The 27404-nt window shown below is 45.6% G+C and overlaps 2 protein-coding genes across 10 annotated transcripts in view; one reads left to right on the forward strand and one right to left on the reverse strand.

The window, feature by feature from the left end:
• The window catches only part of MTMR1 (myotubularin related protein 1), a 38425-nt gene extending 28533 nt beyond the window's left edge, over positions 1-9892 (forward strand). For all 8 annotated transcript variants that reach the window (XM_039381735.1, XM_039381736.1, XM_027716471.2 and 5 more), the window contains one exon: positions 7776-9892. In XM_039381735.1, coding sequence (XP_039237669.1) covers positions 7776-7940 — 165 coding nt within the window. In that variant the 3' untranslated portion in view covers positions 7941-9892. The remainder of the gene's footprint in view (positions 1-7775) is intronic.
• A 1765-nt stretch (positions 9893-11657) lies between these two features.
• The window catches only part of CD99L2 (CD99 molecule like 2), a 32122-nt gene continuing 16375 nt past the window's right edge, over positions 11658-27404 (reverse strand). Inside the window, exons 2-11 of one of the 2 annotated variants that reach the window (XM_027716487.2) lie at positions 26148-26213; positions 24114-24152; positions 22614-22709; positions 22322-22402; positions 21262-21357; positions 19543-19605; positions 18445-18480; positions 18227-18340; positions 15760-15825; positions 11658-15320 (exon numbers count right to left, since the gene is read on the reverse strand). In XM_027716487.2, the coding sequence (XP_027572288.1) occupies positions 15256-15320; positions 15760-15825; positions 18227-18340; positions 18445-18480; positions 19543-19605; positions 21262-21357; positions 22322-22402; positions 22614-22709; positions 24114-24152; positions 26148-26213 (722 nt within the window). In that variant the 3' untranslated portion in view covers positions 11658-15255. The remainder of the gene's footprint in view (positions 15321-15759; positions 15826-18226; positions 18341-18444; positions 18481-19542; positions 19606-21261; positions 21358-22321; positions 22403-22613; positions 22710-24113; positions 24153-26147; positions 26214-27404) is intronic. The other variant, XM_039381729.1, reaches the window with a different exon arrangement.

Genomic DNA, 27404 nt, shown 5'->3' on the forward strand with positions numbered 1-27404 from the left:
CTAGCACCATCTATAACCTAGAAATTCAATTCAGCTACTGAATCATCTGCTGAAGGCAGTCCTGAAGCTTCTGTGAAAATCCAACGAAAAGTCTGTTGGTAGATTAGCAGCTCACTCACAGAAATGAAAGGAAAAGGTAGGAATAAGTAAAACTGCTTGTTCAGTGTATACAGAAATTACTGTAAAGCATATAAATAGCTTACAATTGCTGCTTTTATTTTATGCTATGTATAGAATTGCAGAAGGATTGGATGTGTGGAACAGTTGTGATCAGATGTCAGCTGAACTTCAGTGTCAATAAACACAAAATATTGTATACTGAAAACAACAAATAACGTGCTAAATGTCACTGGGAAAATTGCTGAGAATAAACTGGAAAACATAATTACTGACATGCTTTATCCTGCATATAATAGGATAACATATAACTTACTGCATGGAACTTACTGGGGTGTTGATATTATTTATCACATTGCTTGGTGTGTTCCTTTCTGAGTATGTTGACATTGGTTGTAACATTTTTGAAAGTTCATACATTTGATTTTAACACCATTTTGTGGCAGGACAAAGCCATTGTGTGGCTCTGGAACTGCTTGGCATTGCTGGCCTTGAGTCCATCTTTTTGCATGAAAGAATGAGGTGGGAGATGTCAGAAGGAGCCACCTTGTAGATTAGATAACTGAGTGTTGCCTAGCAAAGGAGATTTCATTCCTGCAGTTAGCAAAGAGTTTCTTGTGAGATGGGGCAAAAGTTTCATGCAGTGCCCGGTAGTTTCTCTCTAACGGGGTGTCAAGATTTCTGCAGATAAAACTCTCAGCATTCAATTCATATGGAATAAAATAGAGACTAACTGCCTATCCTGGATGCTGAAAGACTCTATAGTTATTTAAGGGAAAAAAAATTGGTATCCTGTAATGAGCACAGCATCAGAACATGCACAGAATGAGAGAAACTAGTACTGTGCAAATTATCTTCATTTTTGTGAGTTTCTAACATATTTTGAAGGGCAAGCACTCAAATAATTGCTCTCATCTATCAGATGTCTAAATCTAAATGGGCTGTAGGTTTTAACAAGCAATGGCATCAGCTTGTAGCGTGTACAGTTTCCCAAGTCTGGTTGACAATCTAGCAGTTGTTTGCAAAAATCTCTGTTCCAATTCCCACCTGGTAGGATTCCTAATAATTTCTGTTTGCTTCTCCTTGCTTTTCCAGAAGGCTAGGGGGTTTTGCTTGGTTTCTCAGGAGCACACCTCTACAATAAGTGTGGAAGTATTGATTATTATTGGAAACCAGTGTCTTCATCATTTGAGACTGCCTTTTGCTGCGAGTATCCTGTTAACTAGGCTTTAAAAGCAAGACTGTCAGAGTTCCAGCTCTTCATGAAGATGAGAAAAAAAGCTCAAGTGAAAGATATTGTTGTCTTTCCAATGCACAGAGTAGGTTTTTGGAAAACTGACAGTCCTAAGTCAAGCAATGAATTTAAAATAACCATTTTCCTCTGCAGCCTTTCTTCCGTGTTGCTAAAATAGATAAAGTGTGCTCGCTGAACAAGACAAAATGCATTCACTGTTGAACAATTTTCATTTGAATGACTGTCCTTGAGCTAGTACAGTAATACACACTAGATATCCATCCAATTAAGACTTGGCAGTACTATAAGTGAGTAGCTATTATAATTTCTCTTACACGTATCCTTGTGTTGACAAATTTTGCTGTCCAAAAGCACTTGAGGATCCTGAAGGATTCCTTGGGAATGAAAACCTGAAAATCAATACTGAAAGTGAACTGTAGTAATTCTGTGAAGAGGAAGGTTTGAATTTTTGAGGGAATGGAGCTGTCATATGTCTAGGTGGTTTTTATATGGGATGTAGCATGTACATGGTATAGCATAATTATAGTTTCTGTGTGGAGATAATTTTAAAAAAACCCAACTTTATCTTTCCCAAGCAGGAATAAGTTGTTATAACTGTGAAATGATGTGTGCGGAGAGTTACACTACACCAGGTTCTGATTTTGAAGTATGTGGGTAATTCAGTTTAAAAAATAGTTTCGTATCAGTGCTATTTTAAGCAATAAAGACGGTTTTTAGCAGTGTTCGTCAGTATTTTTCAGCTCATTATAGGCAGTAGGTACCTTGTATTTAAAGTGTAGGAAAAGTATCTGCTTTGGAATGAAAGAGATAGCAAAGGTAGCTAATCAGGAAAGTAAAACCCCACCCATTTTAACTGGTTAATTTGCAGAAACCTACAATCTGTTCTTTCCGAGTGAAGAATGTTACTTGGCTCGCTCAATTTTGCAGCATTTTGCTGCTTCTTACTGGTTGGGGACATGGTTTCAAGTATTGCAAGTATGATTAGCAGTGGGAGAATTGTCTCAAGTCTTACAGGGAAAGAGACTGCACGTACCAGAGAGGAGTGCCCTGGGGATACAGGGCAGCTGGCAATACCGTGGATCTTAGATGCAAGTGTGAGTTTTGTTTTGGAATGATAAACTTCTAATCTGTTTTTTGTAATTTTTATGTGATTAAAGAAATCTATTTCTATTTCTTATAAATAGTTCAGAATTTTTTTATGAGGTTAACCTGTTAACCCACCAAAATCTGTTAAAATTAATGTAGTGCTTCACCTTTATGTTTCTACTTTAATTTTACAGGAATGTTTTGTTAAATCACGGAAATGAAATTTATTGTTTTTCAGCACACTGAGGTAATAATTTGAATAGCACAAGAAAAACACCCTCAAGAGCAATGGCCAGGCAATTTTCCAGCCCAGGCAAACCACAGATGTGCTGCAGGGTTAGGTTTCATCTGTGTAGGCTCCTCTCGTGCAGCAGAAGTAGGTCTGTGCTTTTCCCTGGCTTATGGACAGGAATAATGGACCTGGCTGTAGCAGCCAGGTGTCTGTTGCCTGGCAGCATCACTGTGGGGATGCTGGTGTGACAAAGGAAGGGCTGCACACTCTACTGAAATGTGTGGAGTGGAGCAGCACAAATAACTTGAATGCGTCTGGGTGATGGGTCCAGAGTCATCTTTTGAGCTTCCACTCCTAATTTGAGAGGCAGGATGAGAAAGTAGAAAACAGTACAGCTGCTGTCAGCCTCCCAACAAATTCATGTCAGGCAAATCAATTACGTGATTTCTTAACAAGACTGTAATAAAAGCTTGCCTTGGAGACACTACTTGTGCTGTGCAAGGACACACTTCTAGGGTTAAGGTGGTAACAAGATCTTTTAATAAACGATTTTCTTCAAACTTCTTGTCCTTACAGAATCTGTCACTCTTCCACTTCCTTTTATTCTTAACAGTGGCAAAGTAAAGGAGAGCCTCGTTCACAGCAAGCCATTACAGGTGTTATTGTAAAGGTTGTTGGACCCCTTTTCTTCTGAAGAAGGCTTTGTTTGAGAGAGAAATGACATGCTGATATAGAATGGTGTGAGGTGACAAAAATGGAGATAGTTATCTGTAAGAATTTGCATGGAGTGATAAGAGGAGACACTGACAGCAACAGGTCTGCCTGCGGATACATCTTTAGGAAATGTGGAAATGAACTAAAGTTCTTTTGTTATTATTATTTTTATGGTTTTTGTGACAAAATTCATTTGACAATGCTTCGTCCTTTTACTCCTCCTTCCGAGATGGAAGGAGGCTTCCAGAAAGCATCATAATTCCAGTTCTGTTTGGTTCTCTGAATGGTTTAATTAAAAAACAAAAACAAACCAAAAACCCCCCCAAACTGTCTAACTTGATGTTGAGGGTTAGGGGTTTTGTTTGGCCATTTTCCTCTGTTTTCACTCTATCTTTTCCCCTTTGAATTTGTTGGGGTTTTTTTATGAACGGGTATTACAGTAGCAACATTGAAGACATCTGGGGGAAAAGACAGCTCCCCATGCCAGGCTGATTTTCAAGTCTTACTATAAGAAATTCTGTAATACTTCAGCTGCCTCTACCACCTTTTCCTTACCCCATGAGTATGTAATTTTAGCATGAACCTTTATCACTAGAAAATCAGTCATTGCTGCTTGAAAATGCTCAAGACTTTTCTAGACTGAATCTGACTTCTTACTTCATGAAATTCAAGTATGTGTTGGGAGTTCAGTGTGTGAAACCTATTTTTGGAACTGTTTTACATCAGCGTGCACCTACATGATGCTGTGTTACTGGCAACCAAAAAAAATCTTTCCTGGGAAAGACTTGAAATAGAAAACCCCTCGTGTTTACACTACTATATGAAATGGCATGGTGGTATTTATGTAGAACTGTCTTGCAATGTTTACATCTAACACACCCTTATTAAAACATGGCCAATAATTTTTTTCCAATTATAAGACCCTTCTCTGCCTTGCTTACAGCTTTGCTGGGCTCTAATGATTTGTATTGAGTCACCAAGTATGTGTGTCTGACTGAATTGTTTTGTAAAACTTCATCCAAGAAGGCTCAGTTGCTTATGGGAATGTGACTAAGAAAAATGTTTTCCCATATGAAAATATGGTATTGTGAACTTCTGTTGGGGCGAAGGGCTGTTTTTCTGTAAATATTCCCTCTCTAGAGCAAACATGGGATTTTAGTAAGAGAGATTGTGTTTCAGAAACACGCCTGATCATATCCTGGAAGAAATTCATCCAGTTTAGAGGTCTGAGGCTATAACAATCTCAGTGAATTCTCAAGGACTGAGAATAAATAAAAGGACTGAGAGAGAGAATCTGTGAGAGAGTTATCACTAACTAGGAATAGGATCTAGGACTAAATAATGCTCCAAGTGCTGGAGGTGTTTGCTTTCTGTTCAACCCACGGAATACAGTCTGGGAAAGTAGGCTGGAGGGGACATGCCTGCAGACAAAGGAAGAGTTGTCCCGTGGGAGAGAGAGCTTGATGCTGCTCCAGAGAAATGAAGTTTCTCCCTGCCTTTCCCCCAGGATTCCTCTGTTGTAAGGGAGCTCACCTGGAGCAGTCATTCTGTGTGTGCTCCTTATTTACTGGGTGTCCTGCTTGCTACCCACTTGGCCCAATTGCAGAATTCCCAAGTTCTCTGTTAAACCAATTGGAGATCCAAGGTACACAAAATCAGGGAGGTGCCAGCTTCAGATCCTTGTGTGTACAAGTGGAGTGTTAGTACTCCCATACCTCATTAGGGTGCTGTAGAAATAAATTTGTTTCTTGACATGAGATGAAAGTACAGAAGAGGAAACTTAAACATCTTAAGTTCAGAAGAATAAATAAAAGATGGGGTCAGACATTGCAAAGAAAGCTAAATATTGAATAACTGCTCATTAATTAAGTAGCATCAAACTGTGCACTGAGTAAATGAGGAATACAAGGGGGAAGGCAGTATTTTAATGTTTATTTAGCCAATGATGTATGGTAAGGCTGAATTGAGTTTGGAGAAGTCATCTTCATTCTGACACCTCCTCATTTTTTGAGAGCATAATTTTGCAGTCTCAATGTTGAAGAGTTTTGTGTGTGACTTGACTAGACACAGACTTTTTAAATGTCATTATTATTATTTAGCTAATTTATTTAAAGGCAGTTCTGCTCTTCAAGGCGGACCTGTGGGGACAACAGCACTTGCGTCAAAGTTGGAGCGTGTGTCTGTTGAATGAGGTTCTGGGAATGCAGAAGGAGGATTGAGATGTGCAGCCACGCTTTTCCTCCTTGAAGCACTTTACAGAGCGTGCCAGATTGTGCAGCAGCTTTTGTGTAGTGTATCCTGAAAGGATTTGTGGCAGGTTCCCCGAAAGCTGGTTGTGTGGAGCTGCTGTTTGTGAGGGCTTGAGCCCTGTGCAGTGGAACACAGCAGCCAATGCCCGTGTGAAAGCTGTCTGAGAGAAATTGGCCTGGTCTGCTGAGTCGTGATTAAGCTGTGCAGAAATCAGGTGTACGGATCTGCCGTGACCCAGGGCTTGTGTGACTAATGATGCCAATGGTGAATCACTGTGCTAGGGACCTAAGTGTTTCGGGGAAGTGTCTTCATAAAGAATTGTGAAGTGGGAGTCTGTGAGGAAAGGATCTTTTATTCAGGGAAAAAAAATAAATGCAGGGGTTGCTAATTCCAGAAAGTCTCAATCTGCACTGAAATTTGAATTTTCCATAGTATGTGTTAGAGCTCCTTGGACAAATTTCATCACCAGACTCAGTTCTGCCATGTTTCTAAGTGTATACACTTTCTGTAGACTGCCTCACAGAAATGAGATTGGCTTTCTGGAGGGTGTGCTTTGTGTCTGATTAGTGAAGGAGGCTCTTCTGTAGATTTGTGGCCTCACTTGCTGAAGAGTTTGTATGGTGGATGCAGGATAAAATTGCAAGAGAGGGAATTCATTGCACAGTGTAGGCAGGGCTCCAGGGTCACTGGGAACTTGGTGGTGTGCAGCGATTGTTCTGCTGAAGACTCAAAAAGTTATGCTTTTAAAATTGCTGGGGATGACATGCTGTATGAATTGATGACTCCCAGGGTACTGGGAGCAGCACTTTTTGAATACACTGAAGTTTCTGTTCATGGGCTAAGCCACAAACAAGAAAAAAGTGTATGGCCAAAAAATTGTTGACCTAAAAAGACTGCTGGCACTATTTTATTGTTTTAAGTTAGAACCAAAGTTGGAAATAAAATGGTATTTTCCTGTGTCAGAAACATGAGTGTTAGGTTCTGAAAATATGGCAGTCCATGGATTTTGCTGTGCTTCCTTTAAAATGCCAGAATTTAGAAAAACATAACTTGTGACTCAGTTGTGGTTGATGGCAAGAAGAGAAACCCTTTCTGGTGTTTGCTACCTCCTTCACATAGCACCATCTGAAAATGGCACACTCAGGTGTTCATCCCAGCCCTGTAATCACTTCTAAGCAGTAGGAAGCAATAGGGGGTGAATGCAGTTCCCTGGAGCCTGGCATTCCAGCAGCCCAGTGACAACATCCAGCAATCCATAGGTTTCCCAGTGCTGCATTTGCCCGTGATTGTTGCATCAGCCCCATTAAATTCTTTTCCCATCTTGCTCTTTCCAAAAGTTATAAACAATTAGAGTTTATACAGGATAAAATAAATTAAAAGCAATTTACAGTCAAACTTTTTTGGCCTTTCTGTGGAATTTGGAAGAGGGGGAGGTCTCTCTTTGCTTGTCTGAGATAAAAAATCCAGCTGCAAAACCTGGTGTGGCTTGAATCTTCCTTTGGCCATGATATAGTTGAATGTTTCAGATGAACATGAAAAATGCTGAGAACTCTGGTACAAGTGGTGCATCTCTGGTGTCTGTTGCGTACTGTCAGAAGCAGAGGCAGAAACCTGCACAACCCACTTCTTCTGTGAAAGGTTTATTGGAGTGTGACTCTGGGAGGTCCAGCACAAGCACCATTCACTTGGCTGCTGCACTTTTCTCACTGGAAGGGGTCAGGCTCTTGGAAAGATGCCTGGTTAGAAGAGTAACAAGATGCTCCATATGGAGCCAGCTTTGTGAACTCTACTCTCTTTATATGTCCTGCCCCCTCGGGCAGGGGAAATAGTTCCCAGGAAAGGCATTTTAAGTTCAGCTGACAGTGGTATTGATAAGGGATACAGGTACATTTATTGGAATATGTTTCACTCTTCTGAATAGATTTCCTGCTGTGTTGTTAAAAGGGGACAGTTTCCTGAAATGCTTCATTTCAAATGACCAAAGAAACACTTTTCCTAGATACTGATATACTGAAAGATGTTGGATTCCTTGTGTTACTTTAAGGCAACAGCAACAGCATTGCTGGAGAAGATAACTCACTACAAGAGTCAAAGTAAGCCTTTTCTTTCTTTACCTGGCAGGTTCCAATCCACCAAAATCTTAAAGAGCTCCTGGCCATCCGGGCAGAGCTTCAGAAGAAGGTTGAAGATTTGCAGCGGGAAGCTGCTACACGTTCCATTTCTTCCTCCTCTGACAGAGGTTCATCTCCCTCCCATTCTGCCACGCCAGTGCACACCTCTGTGTGATGTGGAACAAAAGCCATGTGAAAAAAAAAGCAGTATCAGGTAATACAGAGAGGAGGGTGAAATGCTTTTCCCATCACAAAAGGATTGTGAGTGACTTGTAATTGCTATGATCTACATGCCTTATTCTGTGTCTGATATTATCACAATGAGGCCAAAAAGAGCTTCAATAGATGTGATGTATTTTCTTGTTGGCAGTTCCCACATGTGTTTTGACATTCTAGCTAAATCACCAATTGTGAAATTAAACTTTGTTTTGAGCAACTAACAATTTAACCATCCTAAAAAGGAATCCATCTGCCAAGCAGACAGAAAAATGCCTCTCACACTGCGTAGGGTACCATGCCTGGTTGAGAGAATCAGATGAAATGCCACATGATGCTTACACAGAACGTTTTTCTGAATGGGAGCTCCTTATTTCACTCAGTAATATATATATATTTTTTTTTGCTAGAGCGATTTATTTTTTTTAGGGTGATGCACTTGGAAATTGATTTTAAAATAAATGTTTTCCAGTGTAGTCAGTTTTACATTTTGACTAAATATGCCATTAAAAGTGGATGCAGTTAAGCTGGATTTATCGAGTACACCACACTGACTTGTATGATGTAATATATTTGGTAAAGCATGTATTTTAGGTTTTTTAATGCCTTTTGTACAAGTTGAAATAAAGTCTTTTGACTGTTTAGCTTATTGTTCAGTTTCAGCCTCCTGGGCGAGGGGTAAACTTACTCATGTCAAGGTCTTGTACAAAGTAAAAGTTTGTTTTCTAGCAAATGGTAATATTTGGGGTTGGAATGACACCCAGCTGTGTAAATTGTATAGTCTGTATAGCTCCACGTTGTTAAGTGTGTTTTGTTTCAGAGTGTACACACAAAATGCAAAGCTGTGTGCATTTATACCCATGTGTATGTGATGTTAAACATATGCATCCTCCCGTGGGTTTAAGCTGTGTGTTCAGAAAATGGATCCTGCCTGTCCAAAATCTTTTGAGGACCTTAACTTGCAATGACTTTGTTTGACAAAGTTTTTGAGTAATATGATAATAATTGGTTTTCTTGAAATAAAGCCTCTTGGCTTTTTGTTTTTTAAGTTCCTACTAGCATTTCTTCCGTAAATGAATAATTTAACTGTGTTTTCATGTAAAATATACATTCTCAACTTTCTTTCATCTCCCCCCCAAAAATACTCATATCGGAGAGATTTGATTACTGTAACATTCCACCTTTTAGAAAATTATTCAGTGGCCTTCCTGGAAGGCCCAGAAATGGTGCATGCTGCAAATTTTCCCTGGATTGTTTTCCTTGCCGTGTTTCAATGAAAATGTGGTTCTTCTCCTTAGGACACTTAAATATTGCAGCTCTGCTTTTTGACTCATGCTTGTATTGCTCTGAGTTCTGCTGGTGGGAACTAAGCCCCATTCTTAAGAGCCAGTTGACTCCCTATGCTGATTGTGGGTTTCAGTGACTGTGAGTACTCATTTGTTGCTGCACATTTGTTCCTAATACGTGTCGGCGCTTTTCTGTCTCATTCTCTGCAGTAACTCCACACAGCACGTAGTTAATGAGCAAGGTGAGCTGCTGAGCACTTTCCTGACTTCAGCTTGGAAAGGCTGAAGTGCTGTATCCAGTCTTAAACGTTTACTGTGCAGTGCAGGGTATTTCAACATGTCCTTTTTACTGTAGTGAATGCTTTTTATAATAGATATTCACGTACAAGAACAGAGTTTAAGAAGGCTTGCAATGTTGCATCTCTTGAACCTCAGGCTTTTTATAAAGACATGAAAGATGTTTTCCTGTAAAAATGGTTCTGCTGAACAGTGTGCCAGCAATGAATTTTACATTGCCAAAATATGTTGAGATGGTATTGAATTAAACTCTTCCATACTTTGGATTTCCTTGACATTTTAACTGTATATTAAAGTAAAGCACATTATCTCTAAAATGCAGTGCTAAGGAAAATCTTTTGAAGTTTTTCTCTTTATTGGTGCTAATAATCACAACATTTTCTCTGTAATTATTGCAAAAGTGATGACTGGATTAGCTTGGGCATTCTGAGATTTTTAAAGCTTGGATTCCTAGAGCTAAACTCAGAATTTGGTTTTGCACAGAAGAACACCAGTTATTTCAGCTGACTGGCTGCGTATCCACCAGTTTCAACACAGCTCAGCGAGTCTCTGATCTGCATGAGAGCACTGGGGGAGGGTCCTGGTGTCCTGTGTCAGCACAATGGATGGGTTTGTATGTACTTCACATGGAAATACTCAAAGGTATTCTACAGCTCTTATGTGCTAGTTAATTGAAGAGGTCACTGTCACCATACTCAGTCTGCTTCCTGATAATCAGATTTTCTTCCTGTTGATTTAACAACTAATTCTGTCATTACTTTTTTATTGCTCAATAAGGCGGTATGGAATTAGTTAAGGAGAGAGCAGAACCCTGTTCCCTGTCTGATGCACTTTGGACAGAACTATCATCTTCTGGTTCAAAAGCTGGAACTTTTTGCTTTGATTTTTGGTTTTGACTCTGCTGGATATAAAGGGAATGTGCAAAGACAGCAAGCAGTTGTGTTTGGCCTGTAGGATTTTCCTGTTGTCGGTGATGTCATTGACAATGTGAGAGGGGGAACAACCCACATCCAGTGTCCCAGAGTGGGATGAAGCCTTGGTAACCAGCTGACACATTTTTTGCTGGTAGAGTAAGTCAAATGAATCATCAGCATCAGACACTTTGCCATTATAGTTGTTTCAGAGCTGAATTTACATTTCTTTCTCCTTTGTAGATAAAAGTAATATTTTGTTGTTTAATTAAAATGGAAGAAGGCTTTTAAATCTGGTAAACACTCCTATCTGCCTGGTTCTGTTCCCTGCAGAGGCAGCCTTCTCAAGGAGTTAAAGCTTTAAACAAGAAGTGTTTCATTGCTTTCATTTTCCAAGAAAAGCTGTACTAATTCATATGCTGTATTGTAGTAACACCAAGAACAGCTGGTTCTCTATAAGCTGGAAATGAGACAACAACTCTCATTCATGTGCATTAAGCCCCACAGCAGAGGACATAGTGAAAGGGGCAATTCAGATTATTCCCCAAGTGAAGCATTTATGGTAGAAAACAAAAAGGAATGTCCACTTGCAAAGAGATCACATCTCTTTGGGGGTATCGTAGAGAGCTTTTACCTGCCAGATCTTGTGCAATTGGGAAGAAAGAGTTTTATCTCCACAAGAAGCACGAGTCAGAAGTAGCTAGTTTGAAATATAAACCACCCTTTTTGACTGTGAGACTGAGCATTGCATCATTATACAAAGGTCAAAAGCTTAGTTTGCACTGCGTGGGAGATTCATCCAGTGGGTGTGAAAATCCAAAGAAAACTTTCCTGGATTTTGCAGGAAACCTAGGGCAGCGAAGAGGACCAAAAACCAGCCAAAAAGGACCAAACCCAGCCATGCTGAGCGCAGCCAGGGGCACAGGGCACTGCCTCAAGTAGAGCTGCTGGGTGACCTTAAGGGGAGCACACGTGTGTGTGCACATGTGCAAATACTTCGTTTTTACCACTACATTACAGTTTTCATAATGATATTTGTTTTATCAAAAAGTTCAGTTTGGGGTTTTTTTACATCTTTGGGGTAGTCACAGAAGAGGTGATGTACTGTAAGGATATAGCCCACCACTTGCAGTTTACTTGCACCATGAAAAAAAAAAAAAGAGAAAAAAATCAAGCCTAAAATGTCTTACTAGTCAACTTGGTTTATTTGGTGTTTTCCAAAGGTAGTCAAATTCTGATTTTCCCCCCATATCCCTTACATACACATTAACAAAAGGAATCATTTTTTCTTAGAACGTAACATTCAACCTCTATTTGGAACAGGTTGCTTCTGCAGCAGCAAACAATCTGCCTTCCTTTAAGTGAGAACTTCAGTCAAAAGAAAAGAATTCTCTAATTTCACAATCCCGTTGTTTCTGAACTTCCTTTGTTCCTGAACCTCGTCTGTTGCAGAAGCAATTTTTAAAGCCTCAGCCTGTCGACTCATCCTATTTTTTCAGAATCTGAAATGGTATTGTGGACTAATTCCACTTTTATCACAACAAATGAGTAGTTAAGGATGACAATAGAGCACTTGTAAGGATTAGTTAGTGGGGTTGAGTTTATAGTGCCAAAAATCTGAAATTCATGTCAGAGTATTCTCAACTGAGGAATCTAAAACAAAGAAAGTACTACAGTACTGCCAAAGGAAAATGCAAGTAATTGAGAGAATAAACAACAGAAAAAGAGCCAGCTGAATTCTTTCAGTTCTCTCTTTTCTCCGTCATTGACAAACCTTTTCTGAATCATTTTATTGCCATTAAAAATAGCTTTAGTTAAGCTGAAGAGAGGTCATTTAAAAAGCACAGGTAGTACAGAAACTCTCAGGACATCTGTATATATATATATAGGTTTTGGACTCATGAAAAAAATCCAGTTTTCCAGTGGTTTGTGGCCTTTCTTTATAAGGTTCATACCATATATACAGAACTTAAATGCAGGATTTTTAAAAATTCCATATTCAGATTTAAAGAGAATATTAATTAAATGAAACTAGAAGTCAGTGCTGGGTCAGCTGTTCCAGAACTCAGATCACTACTAGGGAAATACACAGGAAGCCTCTCAGTTGCTATAATGCCTAAAATATGGATGATGTATAAAATCCCTGTTTCTCAGAGACTGGTCTGGCAGTTCAGATGGAGAAGGGGACAGCAACAATTTGAGCCTTTGCTGACATTTCACACTAAGACTTTGACTTTTGTCCAGACTTGAAGAGACCAAGTTTAATTTCCTTACTGCAGCATTTGCCAATATTTTCCTATTTGAAATCCTAGAGAAAGAGATCTTGAATCCCGTTACTGTAAATTTTGCGAGTGTTCTCTTTTCACTGTGCATTTGTGGATTTCCACATACCCAGACATTACACCAAAGTCAGAGAAAAGCCTTGGGCATAGGAGCAACTTCTGAGTCCCAAAAACTGGGTTGGGTTTTTCAGTTAAACCCCTTGCTGCCTTTTTTTTTTTATTTTAAACTGCAGAACTGCAGAATTTTGAATTAGACTCATGTTTCCTCTATGTCCTGATGTAAGAGATTCCCAAAGGAGCGGTAGGGGCTGTGTTCTTTGAGCCACACTGGACTCTGTTGCACTCTCCTCTGGTCAAACAGGGAGAGCAGGGGAAAACCCCTGACCTGCATCTACAGGAACACGGACATGGGCAAAGGGAAGAACGGAATAGTGGTCACTGGATCTAAGCTGGGAAAGCGGCTTCTAGTGATCATCAATGCCATGCTGTAACACTTCATCTACAATAACTTCCAGAAAACACATTTCATGCTACAGCTTTCAGATGTGTTTGGGTAAGAACAAAAAACAGGTGCTGGTGCTTGGGACTGGAGATTCACAAACTCAGCTGGGCTGGCATCAGAGCGCCTGCACGTGATGATCCACATCCTGCAGACCACACTTCCTCCATGAAAACCCTTCTCTGGGAGTAAGCACAGAGTGCATCCCATCTCTGTTTCTTCTGCTTCTGTTATGTGAGCAGCCAATAATTAAATATTTTTCTTTCCTATTCCAAACACATCCATAAAACAAAGCAGCAGTAGTTCGGAGTAGTATTGTTTTAGCCTAAGTGTTCTGAATAGTCACGAGGCACCTTATAAACCACTGTAGCTGTTCTGCTAGAGCTAGTATAAGGCTTTAAAAATGCAAGTGTTAAAAAGAGCATAAAGAATTGTGCAGCTATTGCAAAATACTTAACCAAGTTACTAGGCAATTTCCTTCCAAATGGAACTGTTAGGCAGCGATACTCCTGGGCTGATTCCCCTCCTGGCAAGGCCTTCTGGAAGCCATGTCTACCTGAAAGCTGTGAATTTGTACATCAAACTAAAAAGGTTTTTTTTTTTAATACGTATTCACAAAATATGGGGTTTGCAAACCAATACAAAATGCTCACATTTTAAGTTTACATATAAATGAGTACCTCTTACACTATGTAAAGTGAAATTTCATTCACTTGAGAGCATGCTTTTTAAGTAATCATTGATTTGGACAAATGTCTTGGAAAGTGGCAGTATCCACATTTTAGCAACAATAAAAAAGGGTTGGGAAGAGATTAGAAATCTAAACAGAAATTCTTGCAAGCTAGTGAAGGTCGGGCCCGGCAGCCGTTTGGCAGCGCCGCAGAGGGCTGTGTGTGCACTGTGTCCTGGGGCAGCCCAGTGTCCTGCTGAGCACAGCCCAGTGCTTCCCAGACAAGCAGGACAGTGATGGAGGACCTGTCCTCAGGAGATTCTGCCTTTTTTTAAAGGTTAGTCAGTGACACAAAGGGTGAAGCTTAAATCCTTTTTCTGCCTCTGGGTGTCTGGGAGCACTCTCAATAGTTGCTGATAAAAGGAGAAGGGGGGGACTGCATCTTTTTAAGCCTGGCTTCTGTTCTGGTACTGAGCGTTACAGGTCTTAACAGATACCTCCTTTGTTTATTTTCTTTTCGGTTAAATCTGTCATTTGTTCTAGTGTGACTGAGATCTGAACCTGTCCTTGAAAGCATCCAAACACACACAGCTTTCATTGCGGTGACAACTGAAGGTATCTCATGTCACAAACTGTATCATTTCTGCTCCGTTCTGATCTGTAGCACAGCAGAGCATTCAAATGGCATGTGCTAAAAGTGAACACTGCACACGCTGCTTTTACCTGTATTTGTGACTTGGCATGAAAAGCAGGTCCTCTGATTTGGTTGAGAAGCCCAGCACTGTGTGGTGGTGGTGAAGCATCCTGAACTCCTGACTTCGGAGCAGGGCTCAGCCCGAGGCCCCACATGAGGACCTACCATAGGCACTTCATTTTTAGGTGTAGCTACACTAAGGACTGCAGTCCACCCTCAGGAAATGTGCAGCTTTCAACCCCGCCGTTGGAAGTGATGTGCCCAGAGCTGATGGCAGAAGTTGGCTGGAGGTGCTTTGCAGAGGGCTTTGCATGGTTTGGCTTTGGATTGCTATTTACAGGCACTTCACTGTCCTCATACCTGTAAGCTCCTCATTGACCACGGCTGAAGTACCTTCTGTGGGTTTCCATACAGCTGCACACCAATCCTACAATATTACTTCGATGTAAACATAAACCTCTTTACAAAAAGTAAACACATGCTACCAGTCTAACCCTAAAGCCTAGAGCAATAAGAAGCCAGTTCAAGCCTAAGTACACATTAAATAGCTTTGGAGTCAAATTAAATAAAAAGCTAAATTACAAGCAGTTAAGATCTCCATTGCTGCAGAGTATGTTCTAGCTCTGGGTCACGCTTTATATCTTCGCACTGTCTTGTTTTGGTGGTTCTGCTGACTGCGTTTCCAGGACTGAATATTTAACTAGGGAGAAAGAAAAAAAACCATGAGTACAATAGCACATGATGGAACCAGGGCGCAAGCAACGGGCGCCCGGCACTTGCTGATTGTATGTGACATTGGAAAAGCCTTTGCAGCAGCCTTGATTGTCTGTCACTGAAAGAAGGATCACGCTTCTCTTGTGCAAGACACTCGATGGCTGGATACATGAAAGCTAAATATTAACTGCCATCGTTTGCAGCATGAGCTCCTTGGGCTTTTACCATGGCTTTCCTTTGTGTGCAATAAAGGGGGAAAATCGCTGTGGTGGGTGTTTCACAAAAAACTGCAGCACCACCTAAGCAGTGCCCTCATCAAAGGGACACAGCAGCTCCATGCAGCACCAGGGACTTTAAAGAAGTCCCTGGGTAAAGCAGCTTTTGTGGCCAGATGCAGGCAGGGGTAAGGGACACAAGGCTCTCACCTTGGGGCTCCTCGCTCACAACAGCTTCCATGTTTTCTCCTTTCACATACTCCGCGTTAAGTCCCTCTGAGAAGTATAATGAACAGAGTGAGATGGGAAGGGTATGAAGTAAAAATTATTTTCTTTGATACCTTAAAAACTCTGGTGATGGGCCTGTGTGCTGTAAAAGCCAAGATGCCTTTTTGCAACCTCCTCTGCAGTGACAGCAGAGCAGAAGCCTCAGTAACCCACAGTCAGTGCTGAGAGACTCGCTGGGTTTCAAAGTGCCCACAGACTCTCCTGGCAGACACAGCTCCCAGCAGTGGCTCTTTTGTCTGAGGCTCTTGCTTCATCTTTATCACGCGAGGCAGCACAGCTAATTCCTGTGCTAAGGCGCTCAGCCCGGAGTGCAGGGAGGAGGAGGAAGGTTTCCCGGCCGGGACTGCTGTGCAGCGGGAGCTGCGCCTCGGCAGAGATGTGGCACAGCCTCATTAAAAGCTAAGTTATGCAGAGCTTCCAGCAGCAGTTCAGAACAGGGCTGTGGTGATGAAGCAGAATCCCAGTGGGGTGTCAAATCCCGAATAAGTCCCTTATTTAAATGCAAAGAAGTTCCCAACGTTTGCAACAAGTGGAGCCCAGGCTAAGGAGCGAGGCTGAGCTCTGCTGGGTACAGGGGTGGCTGCACGAGGGTGGGCAGGGGGAAGGGGGTGGCACTGCTCCCTGAGGTCCAGCTCAGAGCTGCAGGTGAATTCAGACAGTCTGGGGTGTGCCATGGACCTCAGGCATCCTCTGCAGCTCCCTCTGAAGGATGAGTGAGGGGAGAGGCAGAGGTGGGAGTGCTGTGCTAACTGTAGCATCCGTTAGGGAGGGACCAGAGAAGGGGAGGGGATCGAGCTGTTTGCGAAGGAAGCTTGAGGCAATCAGGCCATGCAGCACACATTTTTTAGGCATCTGAACTTGTTTGCACATCTAAATGCAACGCGAGGTGTGGCAGAGACTGGCTGTGCCTCACCACCAGGTTTGGATGGGGTTCACTGGTATCTGCCAATGCAGGAGGGAGGCACAGAACAGTGCCGGGGCCAAGCCAAAGCAGTGCCACAGCCCAGGGGCACAGCCGGTACACGGCAGGTGAGGTGTAAGATAAAAAGGTGGGATGAAGAATTCTAGGGAGCACTGTAAATGTCCTTCAGAGGAATCAGCAAATGCTCCTCAGAAGCGACTCAAAGCCGAGGAGTGGAGCCGCAGCCTCGGCCCTGCAGGACAGCTGGGCAAGAGAAACAGCCCAGCCTGTTCCTCCTGTGCCAAGAGAGTGGTCACTGCACACCACCACTGCCTCCGCCCTGACATGTGTTTTGCTGGGATAACACCAAATGCAATTTATGTTTTTCAATAAAAAGCCACTTTTGCAGCGGCTGACGGCTCTTAGATTTCTGTCATGCATTGCAATGCGTCTAAGGCCTGACATTAGCCCAGCATGCCATGTCTGATGGCTTAAATTAATCCTCCTTTATAATTAACTTTAATTTCCTGCCGCCTTTCTGGGGCTTTGTGTCTCTCAGCTTCCCCCTCATCAAAGCCTTTACTCCTTTTTTTTCTTATTATTTATTCTTGCCAAAATAACATTTAAGTGGGGGGAATATATAAGGGGTGTTTCATTCCATCACATTCATTTGACTTTTCCTGCTGATCTAATTTACCAAAATGCTGTTTGTTTCAGGCACAACTGGGAAAATAGCACGATTCCAGCAGAAATTTCCAACCCTAAACACCCTTTCCCTAGAGCAAAGGGGACTCACAGGAGATTTCAACTGATTAATTTAGAAGGGAGCTTCTCCCAGCTGTTTGCAACCCCTCTCCTATAAGGGGCTGCGGGAACCAGGTGGGTGCTATGGGCTGAGGCTGTCAGGCCACTCCTGCAGTGCTTGCACTGAGCAGCTTTGCAGGGCACCTCGTGCAGATGGTGTTTTCTGTGAACAGGAAGTTTTGCTGCTTAATTTGCCCTTAAGTGCAGGGATTGCAACACACCTGCTGAGGGTGTGGTGGGCTGAACTCCCTCCCGGGCTGCCACAGCTGCAGACACTCCCTCTGCTTCCTCCCCTCCTGCCTGGTGAGTTTTTACTGCCTCTGAGATTTTGGAGGATTTTTTTGGTTTATTTTGGGGTGGTTTTTTTTTTCATATTTACCATGTTTGGTGTTGATACTTTGGTCTTGGGCTGTGACTGTCTGTTGAGGGTGTGAGGGGCCATGCACAGCCCCTGGGGTGGCAGGGGGTCCTGGGGCTGTCACTGCTGGTGGGTACCTGCTTGTGGAAAGCCTGATGTGGTGTAAGGGGGGACTCAACGACCTGTGCTTGGGGCTTTGTTCTGCCAGCCTGGGGGCACTGGGTGCCTGAAACCCCATCTCCAGGCTGGAAAATAGCAGTGGGATTCAGGGGGAAAATAGGAGTGTGCTTGCTCTGTGCCCCCAGGGTGCTCAGGGAGGGACTTACGCTGGATGCTGAAGCAGAACTTCTTCTGCTGGTAGGAGATGTAGCTGGAGACGGCCCCGATGAGCGCCATGGCCAGGCCGCTGGCGATGCCGGCGATAGTTCCCGTCTCCGCCACTGTGGGGCACAGAGAGAGGGGGGTGCTGTGCAGTAGGGGCACGCACACCACCCATTCCATCCCAGCATCCCACTGCTGCCCCTGCATCCACGGCAGCACCTACCTCCACTGTAGCTGTCGTCGGTGTTGCCCTCGGCACCTGCAGAGACACAAGCCCATCAGTGGCCCCGCACCCCTCTGCTCCCCCTGCTGCTGTGCTGGGAGGGGGAGGGCACACAGCAGAGGGGTGGCAGTGCAGCCCTGGCGGCACCCTTGGGCTGGGGGTGAGCAGATACCCCTGTGGGGTGCAGCATCTCTGCTGCCCCATGGCTCCACCAGGCTGCCCAGGGCAGCTTGTTGTTGCTTCTCAAGAGGGGTCTGAAGCTGCTCCTCTCCCACTGTGTGTGCCTCTGCAGGACACACCTCTGCCTGCATGATAGTTACCCTCATCCCTGCCCTTTGCAGCTCCGCTGCTCTCAGTGTAAGGAGAACACCTGAAAGACTGTCAGAGCATTACACAGCACACTGGTGCCATCACAGGGAGGTGACTGGCTGAGCTCCATCGTGTCAGGGAACCCTCACTTGGCTTTCAGTGTATTTCACCTTCCCTGGAGAAACAGAGTGGAAGGAGAAGCTGCTCCCACTGGAAGCTGGGTCCTTGCAGAGTCACTTACATCCTGAATTTATGGAAGCAGGTCAGTGTTGTATTAATGCCTCTGATGCGTCCTGTCCTTGGCACAGGAATTCATTAAATGTTGATTGGGCTTGTGGCATTCAGCTCTTTACACGGCTGCTTTTAATATTTAATACTGTGGATCCTCGCGAGCACACGGGCTTATCCGACTGCTGCTGGTTTTCCCCCTTGCTCCAGACAGTGGTGGTTGTGTGGTGGAAGGCAAATGAAGGCATGTGCCCTCTCATAGCACTGGAGTGGGTGATAGGGGAGATACAGACCCCACCTGCCCTGGTGGCAGCTGGAGCTGCAGACCCACCACAGGATCAAAACCAACCGGTAACACCAGGTGTGACCATGGGGGCCAAAAACTTTTCCCCTCAGCTCCATGGCTGGGACCCTTTCTGCCCCTGCCATGGAGGTGAGTGCTGCTCTGTTCAGAGGTCTTTCCAGGAGTCTGGTAGATTATTGCCAAATTACCAGTTTGGTGATTGCTGAGCCTGAGCTGCAATTGCTAAAGCAAACAACTGTACACAGGTCACCGCTTACCCTTCTTCTTGTCCGGGCTGTATCCGCCGTCCACGATGCTGAACAGGTCATCATCCGAAATCCCTTTAAAAGGAACAGGAATAAACGGGGTTGGCACCTGTGGGAGCCATGGCTGTGATGGAGGTTGGTGTCATGGCCTGCTCAGACCCCACTGAGAACTGGGACTGCTGAATAAGCAGTTCTGCTTCTCTCACGATTACCAGACGTTAACAAAATGTTTAACCCCAGATTATTTTAAGGTCATAGAAGAGGTATCAACTGACTTTAAGCCTAGCTCAAAAGAAATACCCCTAAAACAAAGTTGAAATGCTACTGTATTATTTTTTTAACTGAAATGACTGATGTATTTAAGAGTTCACGAAACGTTTTGGTACCCGGGCTCAGCTGGCAGTGGAGGAGGCAGGAAAAAGTGGTTTGTGTGTGCAGTTGCCATGCTGCTAGGGACCAGTGTGCTCTTGCCCCGCCTCTGGTGAGACCCTAGCAGCACCAGCTGGGCCTGGGGTCCTGCAGGCAGGAGCTGACCCTTACCCTTCCTTGAGGGACAGAGCGGTCCAGGGGCAGAACTGAGTAGCAGCTCTCGGTACAGGTGAAAGTGGAAATGTTTAACTCATGCAGGATAAGAACAGAGAAACATGGTCTGTGAATCTGCAGCTGAATGAGTGGTGCTGTTGAACACCTCTGCTCTGGTCCCAGAGGGAGCCTTGGTGTGCAGCAAGGCACATGATGGCAGAAGAGACCCAAGGCCGAGCCAGCAGAAGGCTCCTTCTCTGATGCTGAGCCTTGGGAAGGGTTTCCTTTGCCTTAACGGCCTGGAAGAGACTGCCTTATTCATCAGCTTACCACAAAAAACAGATTTATGGGCTTAGTAATGAGTGTAAAAAGAATGAAAGCCCTGACTATGCCAGAGCCTGGAGAGGTCCCAGGCAGTTGAGGGAGCAGCGGTGCCGGGGGAGCGCGTGTGCTGGTTTGCAGCCAGTGCCACGTTCCAGCGGTTCGACACCTCAACCTTTCCTGCAGGAGCCTGAAACCTCAGCAAGCCCAGAATACCAAAGTGCAGACAAGTCACCTAGTTAATACAATGTAATAAAATACCTGACCGTTAATTACGCGTGTGAGCAGGGTATACGGCCATCCCGACATCAATAAACCAGCCGTGCAAAGTCTGTTTCCCAGCTCAAGTGCTCAGGGGAACAATCCTCATAGACAAATGATTCATTCACTGGAGTATTTCAGAGAGGGAAAAAAAAACCTCCCAGCCCATAGCACATGTTATGCCGGGGCTTCAGCCTGCTCTAGATTTACACCTTGGCAATGACTGCGAACCCCAGAAGCACACGCCCTCGGTTAAAGAGCTGTCAGGTACAGGGACAGGGGAACTCAACACAACTACTGCAATTTAATGGGTCAAAAGAGACCCTGGGGAAAAAAACCTGCAGACAGAGAGGCAGCAGGTCATTAGGAAGAGCCCCTCTCTGCCAGGGACTGTTGAGGCAGGGGCTCCTTCTCTCCCCAGGGCTGAGCTGCCTGCAGAAAATCCCCAGTGTGGGCAGGCAGGGCAAGGGTGAGGCACGACCCCAGACCAGGCAGCACCTGTATCCCTTTATCCCATCACTTAGTGGGGGTGATGTCTGGCAGTGAGGGGCTGGGGAGGATCTCCTGCAGGTTCCAGGGAATAGCAGGACTGGTGGCAAGCAGGATGGAGAGGAGAGGTCAGCATACCGTCACCTGGCCTTTGATCCGGCCTCCCGGGATCTTTCTTGGGATCGTTCTTATCATCCAAGGCATCAGCCAAGTCAAAATCCATAGGGTCCTTTTCTAGAAAACAAGACCAGGGTTAGCAATGTGGCTTCAGGCTGAGGAGCTCTGCAATTAATTCATTAATCAAGGAAACATTCAGCTTTGCCAGGGAAAAGCACTGTTGAAAGAGATGAAGTCTCTGACACAAGCATCTCCCAGTTCCACTATTCAGCCTTGTGGCAGATCTTCTAAACCCATCCCATTCCATGTCCCTGTGGTGGGAAATGTCATATCCTTCCTGCAGAAACAGTCTCGCCATGGCTGGATTGCCAGGCAATTGGATAAATGAAGCCAGTAGGAAAGGTCAGAGCCACACAGGCACTCCAAGGGCCCAGCCAGTGGAGGGGAATGAGGTCGTTGCATCACCCTGATGTGCTGGCTGGAACAGCCTGTGACTTGATTTCTTGGAGTTATTTTCTTCCACGAATGCCCAGCTGGTCCCCCGAGCAGCCTGGCTCTGAGAGAGGTTATTGCCTCTGCTAAATGGCATCAAAAACCACGGCATGGAGCCAACTGAGCTCCTCAGCCCTCCCACCAGTGCTCACCTGAGTTTGTTCTGATCCAAAAGTGGGGGTTTTTTTAAGCCTGGAAGTGCCTTTGCCAAAACTCTGCCTGAGCAGGCAGCAAAACACTCAGCTGACAGGGTGCCTGGAGCCTGTGGGGTGGGTGTGCTGGTGGAGCCCAGCCTGGCTGTGCCATGATGGGGAGGACAGCGAGCTTACAGCCTTCCAAAAGGTACAGGGATGAAAAATGGTCCAGGAACCACTTAGGGCTCCAGGGAAGTGCAGGGTAATGCTGAGAAGCCCTGTCTGCTCTGTGGTTTTTTATATTTGTTTTTTTCCCAAGGTGTCTCATGTGAGCAAGCAGACTAGAGGCTGGGAATACAAGGGCAGTGCCACTGTCATGGCACATCCCAAAGCCTCTGCCTGTGCCAGCAGCAGAGCCAGGGCAAAGCTGCAGGGGCTGTGGGGCTGATGCTCACCTGGATTACGCTTAGGAGGGGCTCTCGTAGTTTTTGGCTGCTTGGTTGTGGTGGTGCGGATGACGTCCCAAAAGCTGTTGTCTGAAGAGAGGGGAAAAAAAAGACCAAAATCATGTTCCCTTCTAAAACGTGGGTTCAGGCAAGTGCTGGGAAGGGAAAGCCCCCTCCCTGCAGGGAGACAGGGGCTGCACTGGGCTGGTTCAGTGCTCTGCTCTCTCCACAGCTTTACTTGACACAGTGGGCACCCCTGCCCGTGGGTGCCCTGGGGATGCTTGAGCCCACAGGGCATTACCTGGATTCCCTGGCCTGGGGTAGGGCTTCGAAGTCGGCTTGGCTGGTTTGGTGGTAGTCTCCAGAGGCGTGTCAAAGAAATCAGCCAAATCTAAGTCTGCAGGAGAGAAGGGATTGTCAAACCTCTGCTGTCTGTGGGGATGGTGTGAGGCTGTGGGCAGACATCCTGCCCAGAAGCTCTGCAGGTGCTGTGCACCTGGTGCTGCACCACTGTCAGGGGCTACTGGAGCCCACGTCAGCCTGGAGCTGGAAAGGGCATCCAGCCACTCCACTGCTTAACTGTGAGCTACAGCAGAGCCTTCAGACCACCATGCTCTGGCTGCTGCCAGCCCCAGCAACCCCAAAATAATGTGGGGGAGCCTGCCAGTATCCTGCAGCATCTGCTGAGAGCTGCTGCAGAGGGGAAGGTGCTGTGGGGCCGAGCCAGTGGCTGGACACGCTCTGCTCCCAGTGCAGCCGCCTGTGAGTGACCAGCTGAACAGGGCATGCATGGGAACGGGGCCAGGGCACGGAAACCCACTGCAGGAGCCCCTCAGTGCCATCGTTCATCCGAAAAGGACCCCTGGGGAAGAAGAAACTGTCTGAGAAGAAGCCTCAGCATGTGTCCATTTCCCAGGGAGAGTTTACTGGATCGAACAGCCTCCCGTTCGGGCTGCAGTCCAAACGCTGAAGCCCTGCGCGTGCTTCTGGCACTCGGCTTTTCTTTTCCTTAGCAAAGACCATGGTGTCCAAGGAGTCAGACAGTTGAATTTGCTTAGATTTGTGCCAAGATCCTCATGCAGGGGTGAGCGGATTCACTTCCGAGCGCTCCCCTGCCGCAGTTTATTTCAGGCTCCTCTGGCGGGGTTGAGCAACGCCGGGCTCCTGTGACCACGCTATATTTAAATAGCACTCTTTGGCCAGAACTGAGCCAGAGGAGCTGCTGGCAACAAAACTCGGGTGAATTTAAGGGAGCTTCCTCAACTGTGGCACTGCTGGGAGCCAGCCAGCCAGCACATCTGATGTGCACAAACAGTCAGACAGACACTCTCCCATAGATGGGGAAGTGTCACCAGGCTGGGACTTTCCATAGAGGTCAGGGATATCTTGGAGTAAAAAAAAAAAAAAAAGGAAAGAAAATATCCTCTGGGCTTCCTTCTGGAAGGAAAGCTAGCAGGTGCCACGCAGCCAGGAACAAAAGCCCTTGTGTAGCTGAGCAGTGATTTGTGTCTTTTCCATTAGGATACTGCAAAGTGTGCGAAATTCAGCCTTGGCTGTAAATGCTCTGCTGCCACTTGCCTTCAGCATGGACAGAAATATCAATATTGCATTTCTTTGGCTGCACAGGAGCAGTGCATGTGCACACACTGGCTCCAGCTTCCCTATGGGCAAGTGAAGGGGTCCCAAAGCACCTGCTGAGAGCACCACCCAGCCACACACAGGCACCTGTGGGGGCCTACAATGTTCAAATCCCAGTGGGAAGCAAACCCCATGCTGGGCTGAGCATGCAAGAAGGTCTCACCTGTTCCACCTGCAGGCTTTCTGGGGCCCTTGGGAGTGGCTGTGACAAAACAGATGGGGAGGAAAAATGTTAATCATGGGCATCAGTGAAAATGTCACCTCTAGACTGAGAATAACCAGCAAAGATTTCACCATGACTTTCCGACATCTGCATTTGTAGACTCGGGGCCCAGAGCCACAAGCACCCCATACACAGTGCATGGCCACAGGGAGCAGGACTGCCCATGGACAAGGACAGAGCTCAGTGCTCCACAGGGCACTGCTGTGTCGGGCTGAGCCCTGCCCTCGGGCAGCCACCAGCCCACCCCAACTGGTGAAAAGGAGGGAACTGTAACAATCTGCTCTGAATTAAGGCTCCTGGAGACAGCAGCAAACAAGCAAGAACAGACACTGTACAGAACAGCGTGGAAACCAGGAGTGAGTTGCCAGTGTTTTGTTGTCCCCTGGTGGGTCGGTCGGTTCAATGACAGATAATTTCCAGTGCCATGTTATGTACGGGAGGTTCCCTGTCAGCTGGAGGGATTTTGGTGACACCCTGATACCCAGATCCCAGCTCCCTGACTGCTCCTGGGCTAAAACAAGATACAGCCAGCCTTTGAGGGGGAAGGGAAGGGACAATATGGAAACCACTACCTATTAATAGTGGCTGGCATTACCAAGTATATGAATAAATTATGAGCAAGAGCTGTGGCTGCTCCATTCCCATTAGTTTCTGTTAGACCGGAGTGGTGCTGCTGGGCTTCATTTCCAGTGTGTCAGTATGGTTTGAAGTGACCCAACTCCAGACCCTGGATTTGCTATTATTCTAGGGCTGACACAATGAATCCAGAGTGGGATGCAGCAGCTGAGGAGGCTGCAGGGACAGCACTGCCTCTTCCCTCCACTCACTGCTGGGATTCCAGCCTGGGGAATGCCGCTTTCCCTCCACGTGAGGTGGCCATTAGTCATTTCTAACCAGGTCTCCTCATATGCTGTATTAAAGGGCTTGCAAAATGAGTTGACTCAGCCCTGTGACCAAGCCTGAAACCCCATGGTCTATCCTCTTCCCCTCCTGCTGAACCCGGCATGCAACAGGAGAGCTGCACAGAGCATCCTGACACTGTTCCACATAATCTCCAATGTAACACAGCACAAGTGTCTGCATGTTGTTAGACTATAGCATAAGAGGTTAAGCTATAACCCTCTTATAGCTTTCACTTAAATACATGTGGGTGTGATCCCAGAGCCCAGCCTCACTCATGGAGCACTCCCTGCTGCCGCCTGGCCGGGCACTAAGTCTGGGGACAGTCACCTTGAGCCACGTGGGAAGAGATGGGCAGTGAGGGATCCTGGGTGCTGGTGTTTGCAGCTCCACCACAGAGTCTCCATGTCTGGGCAGCAAAGTGGAGCCAGAGATGTGTCTGGGTGAAGAGTGATGCTCTTCGGCTCGGCACTGGCAGGGGGTGTGTGATGTCCCAGGGAGGGAGATGAGCTTCCTCCCATCGGGTGCTGTGCCAGCAGTTAGGTTCTCTCTTTTGGGTGTAAAACACCAAATACTGAATCTCAGCATGCCAGCAGTGAGGCACCCCTTTTGGAAGGGAGTTTCCTTTGACTGATGGGCTACAGTGGAACTTAAGTGAAGCAAAGCAGCAACCTAGCGTGCCATTTGCTTTCCCAGACACTGCATTGCAATGGCAGCAGGGACCCAGTGCTGCCCTGCCTGGGTGGGCACAGTGAGCTGCCCTCACCAGCTTGTAACTAATGGAGGCAAGGAAGCCAGAGGGACGTGTTCAGTGCCATTGCTATGTCGGAACACAGGTGTACTGTGCCTCTGTGGCTCCTCACAGGAATCAGGAAGCGAAGGTCAGCAACCAGCTTCTCCAGGACTGTCCCCAGTCTCACCACAAACCTGGACCCTGTGTCTCCCAGGCAGAGATGATGAGGTAGCTGTATCCTTCACCACCCTCCCACCTGCATCAGATACCAAAGAACAAATTGCATCTATTAACATCTATTTGTTTTCCCCTCTTTAAAACAATACATAAACGTGACTTACGTCGCTTGGTGGTGAGGTCAAACAGGGCATCTTCTAGGTTGAAGTCATCTGCGTCATCCCCATGACCTGGAGACAAAGAATCAGCAATGGGTGTACTCACAAAGTAAACCACCTTTAAATAAGGCATGGCTAGACTCGTTTGCTAAAATTGCTTTAGTTTTTTGCTGTTTTTTTCCAAGCCTGACCCAACACTGGTGATGAGGAAGACATCGGCCCTCTTCGAATGCTGTGACTGTTAAATTGCAGAGCAGTCATCTTGAGATTTTCCATTTGTCTGCCCTAATGGATGCAGTATAAAGACACATGCTATGCTTAAATTTGTCAAGGAGAGCCTACCAATTCATCTCGTGAGCTGCCACTCATCTGTGGCTGTGCTCACGATTATATGTTTGCTAAACACCATGAAAACATTGGGACAGCGCAGACGAATTCAGTGAAAAACAAAAAAGCCCTATGCCCCTCTTCTCAAGTGCCTTCCAACATCAAAGGCTTCGTATGAAAATGCTGCTGCTGGCTGCCAAGCACGACTTAGCATTTCAGAGGCTGCCTGCATCATTCTGCCTCAGAAATGTGAACCAGGACCAAACCCCCATCCCAGGGATATACCTGACAGGCACAGGCAGATTTTTTTTGTTAGAGATGCCTCACCACAACTCCAGTCCCATATCCAAGGGATAACTCGGTGCTACATCATGTTCTCCTGCAACAGGGCCAGCTAATCCTTCCTTTCTCTGTCTTTTTTTCCATGGCATTAATTACTGTTGACTTACCCTAGTTCTGAACGTATTTGTCTTGATAAATTCATGCTTTTACATCTCAGAGCATGCTGAGTAATTAATATCCTTTGGGTTTGCTAAGTACTGCAGCACTGCAAGAGAACATTAAAATGGCTTTCCTCTTATTCCTACTGCTAAATGGATTTAGCTATTGCCACCTGAGCTCCAGCATGCTTCATGAATAAATTTAAAGCTTTACTGACAAGGACAATAACAACGGGAAGGCATCAGTCCATCAGAAAGCAGGTATCAGCATTTCGGTGAAAAACTTCTACTGAGAGTGGTCACTAAGTACTGCAACAGCTGCAGCTCTGGTTCCACTTACTCACACATCACATCTCATCTCGTTTGCCGTCTGTTAAACGTACACTCAGCAAACCTGAGGGTGATGTATGTGCAGGGTCTGCGGCTGGGAAGTCGCTATGGGCTTCTCCCCCCGGCAAAGGCTCGGCATGAGGCACTGCTGAGAGGGGTGTGTAAG

The sequence above is a fragment of the Pipra filicauda genome, unplaced genomic scaffold (assembly GCF_003945595.2).
Source record: "Pipra filicauda isolate LSUMZ 115617 unplaced genomic scaffold, ASM394559v2 scaffold239_size1682155_pilon, whole genome shotgun sequence".
NCBI classification, from domain to species: domain Eukaryota; kingdom Metazoa; phylum Chordata; class Aves; order Passeriformes; family Pipridae; genus Pipra; species Pipra filicauda.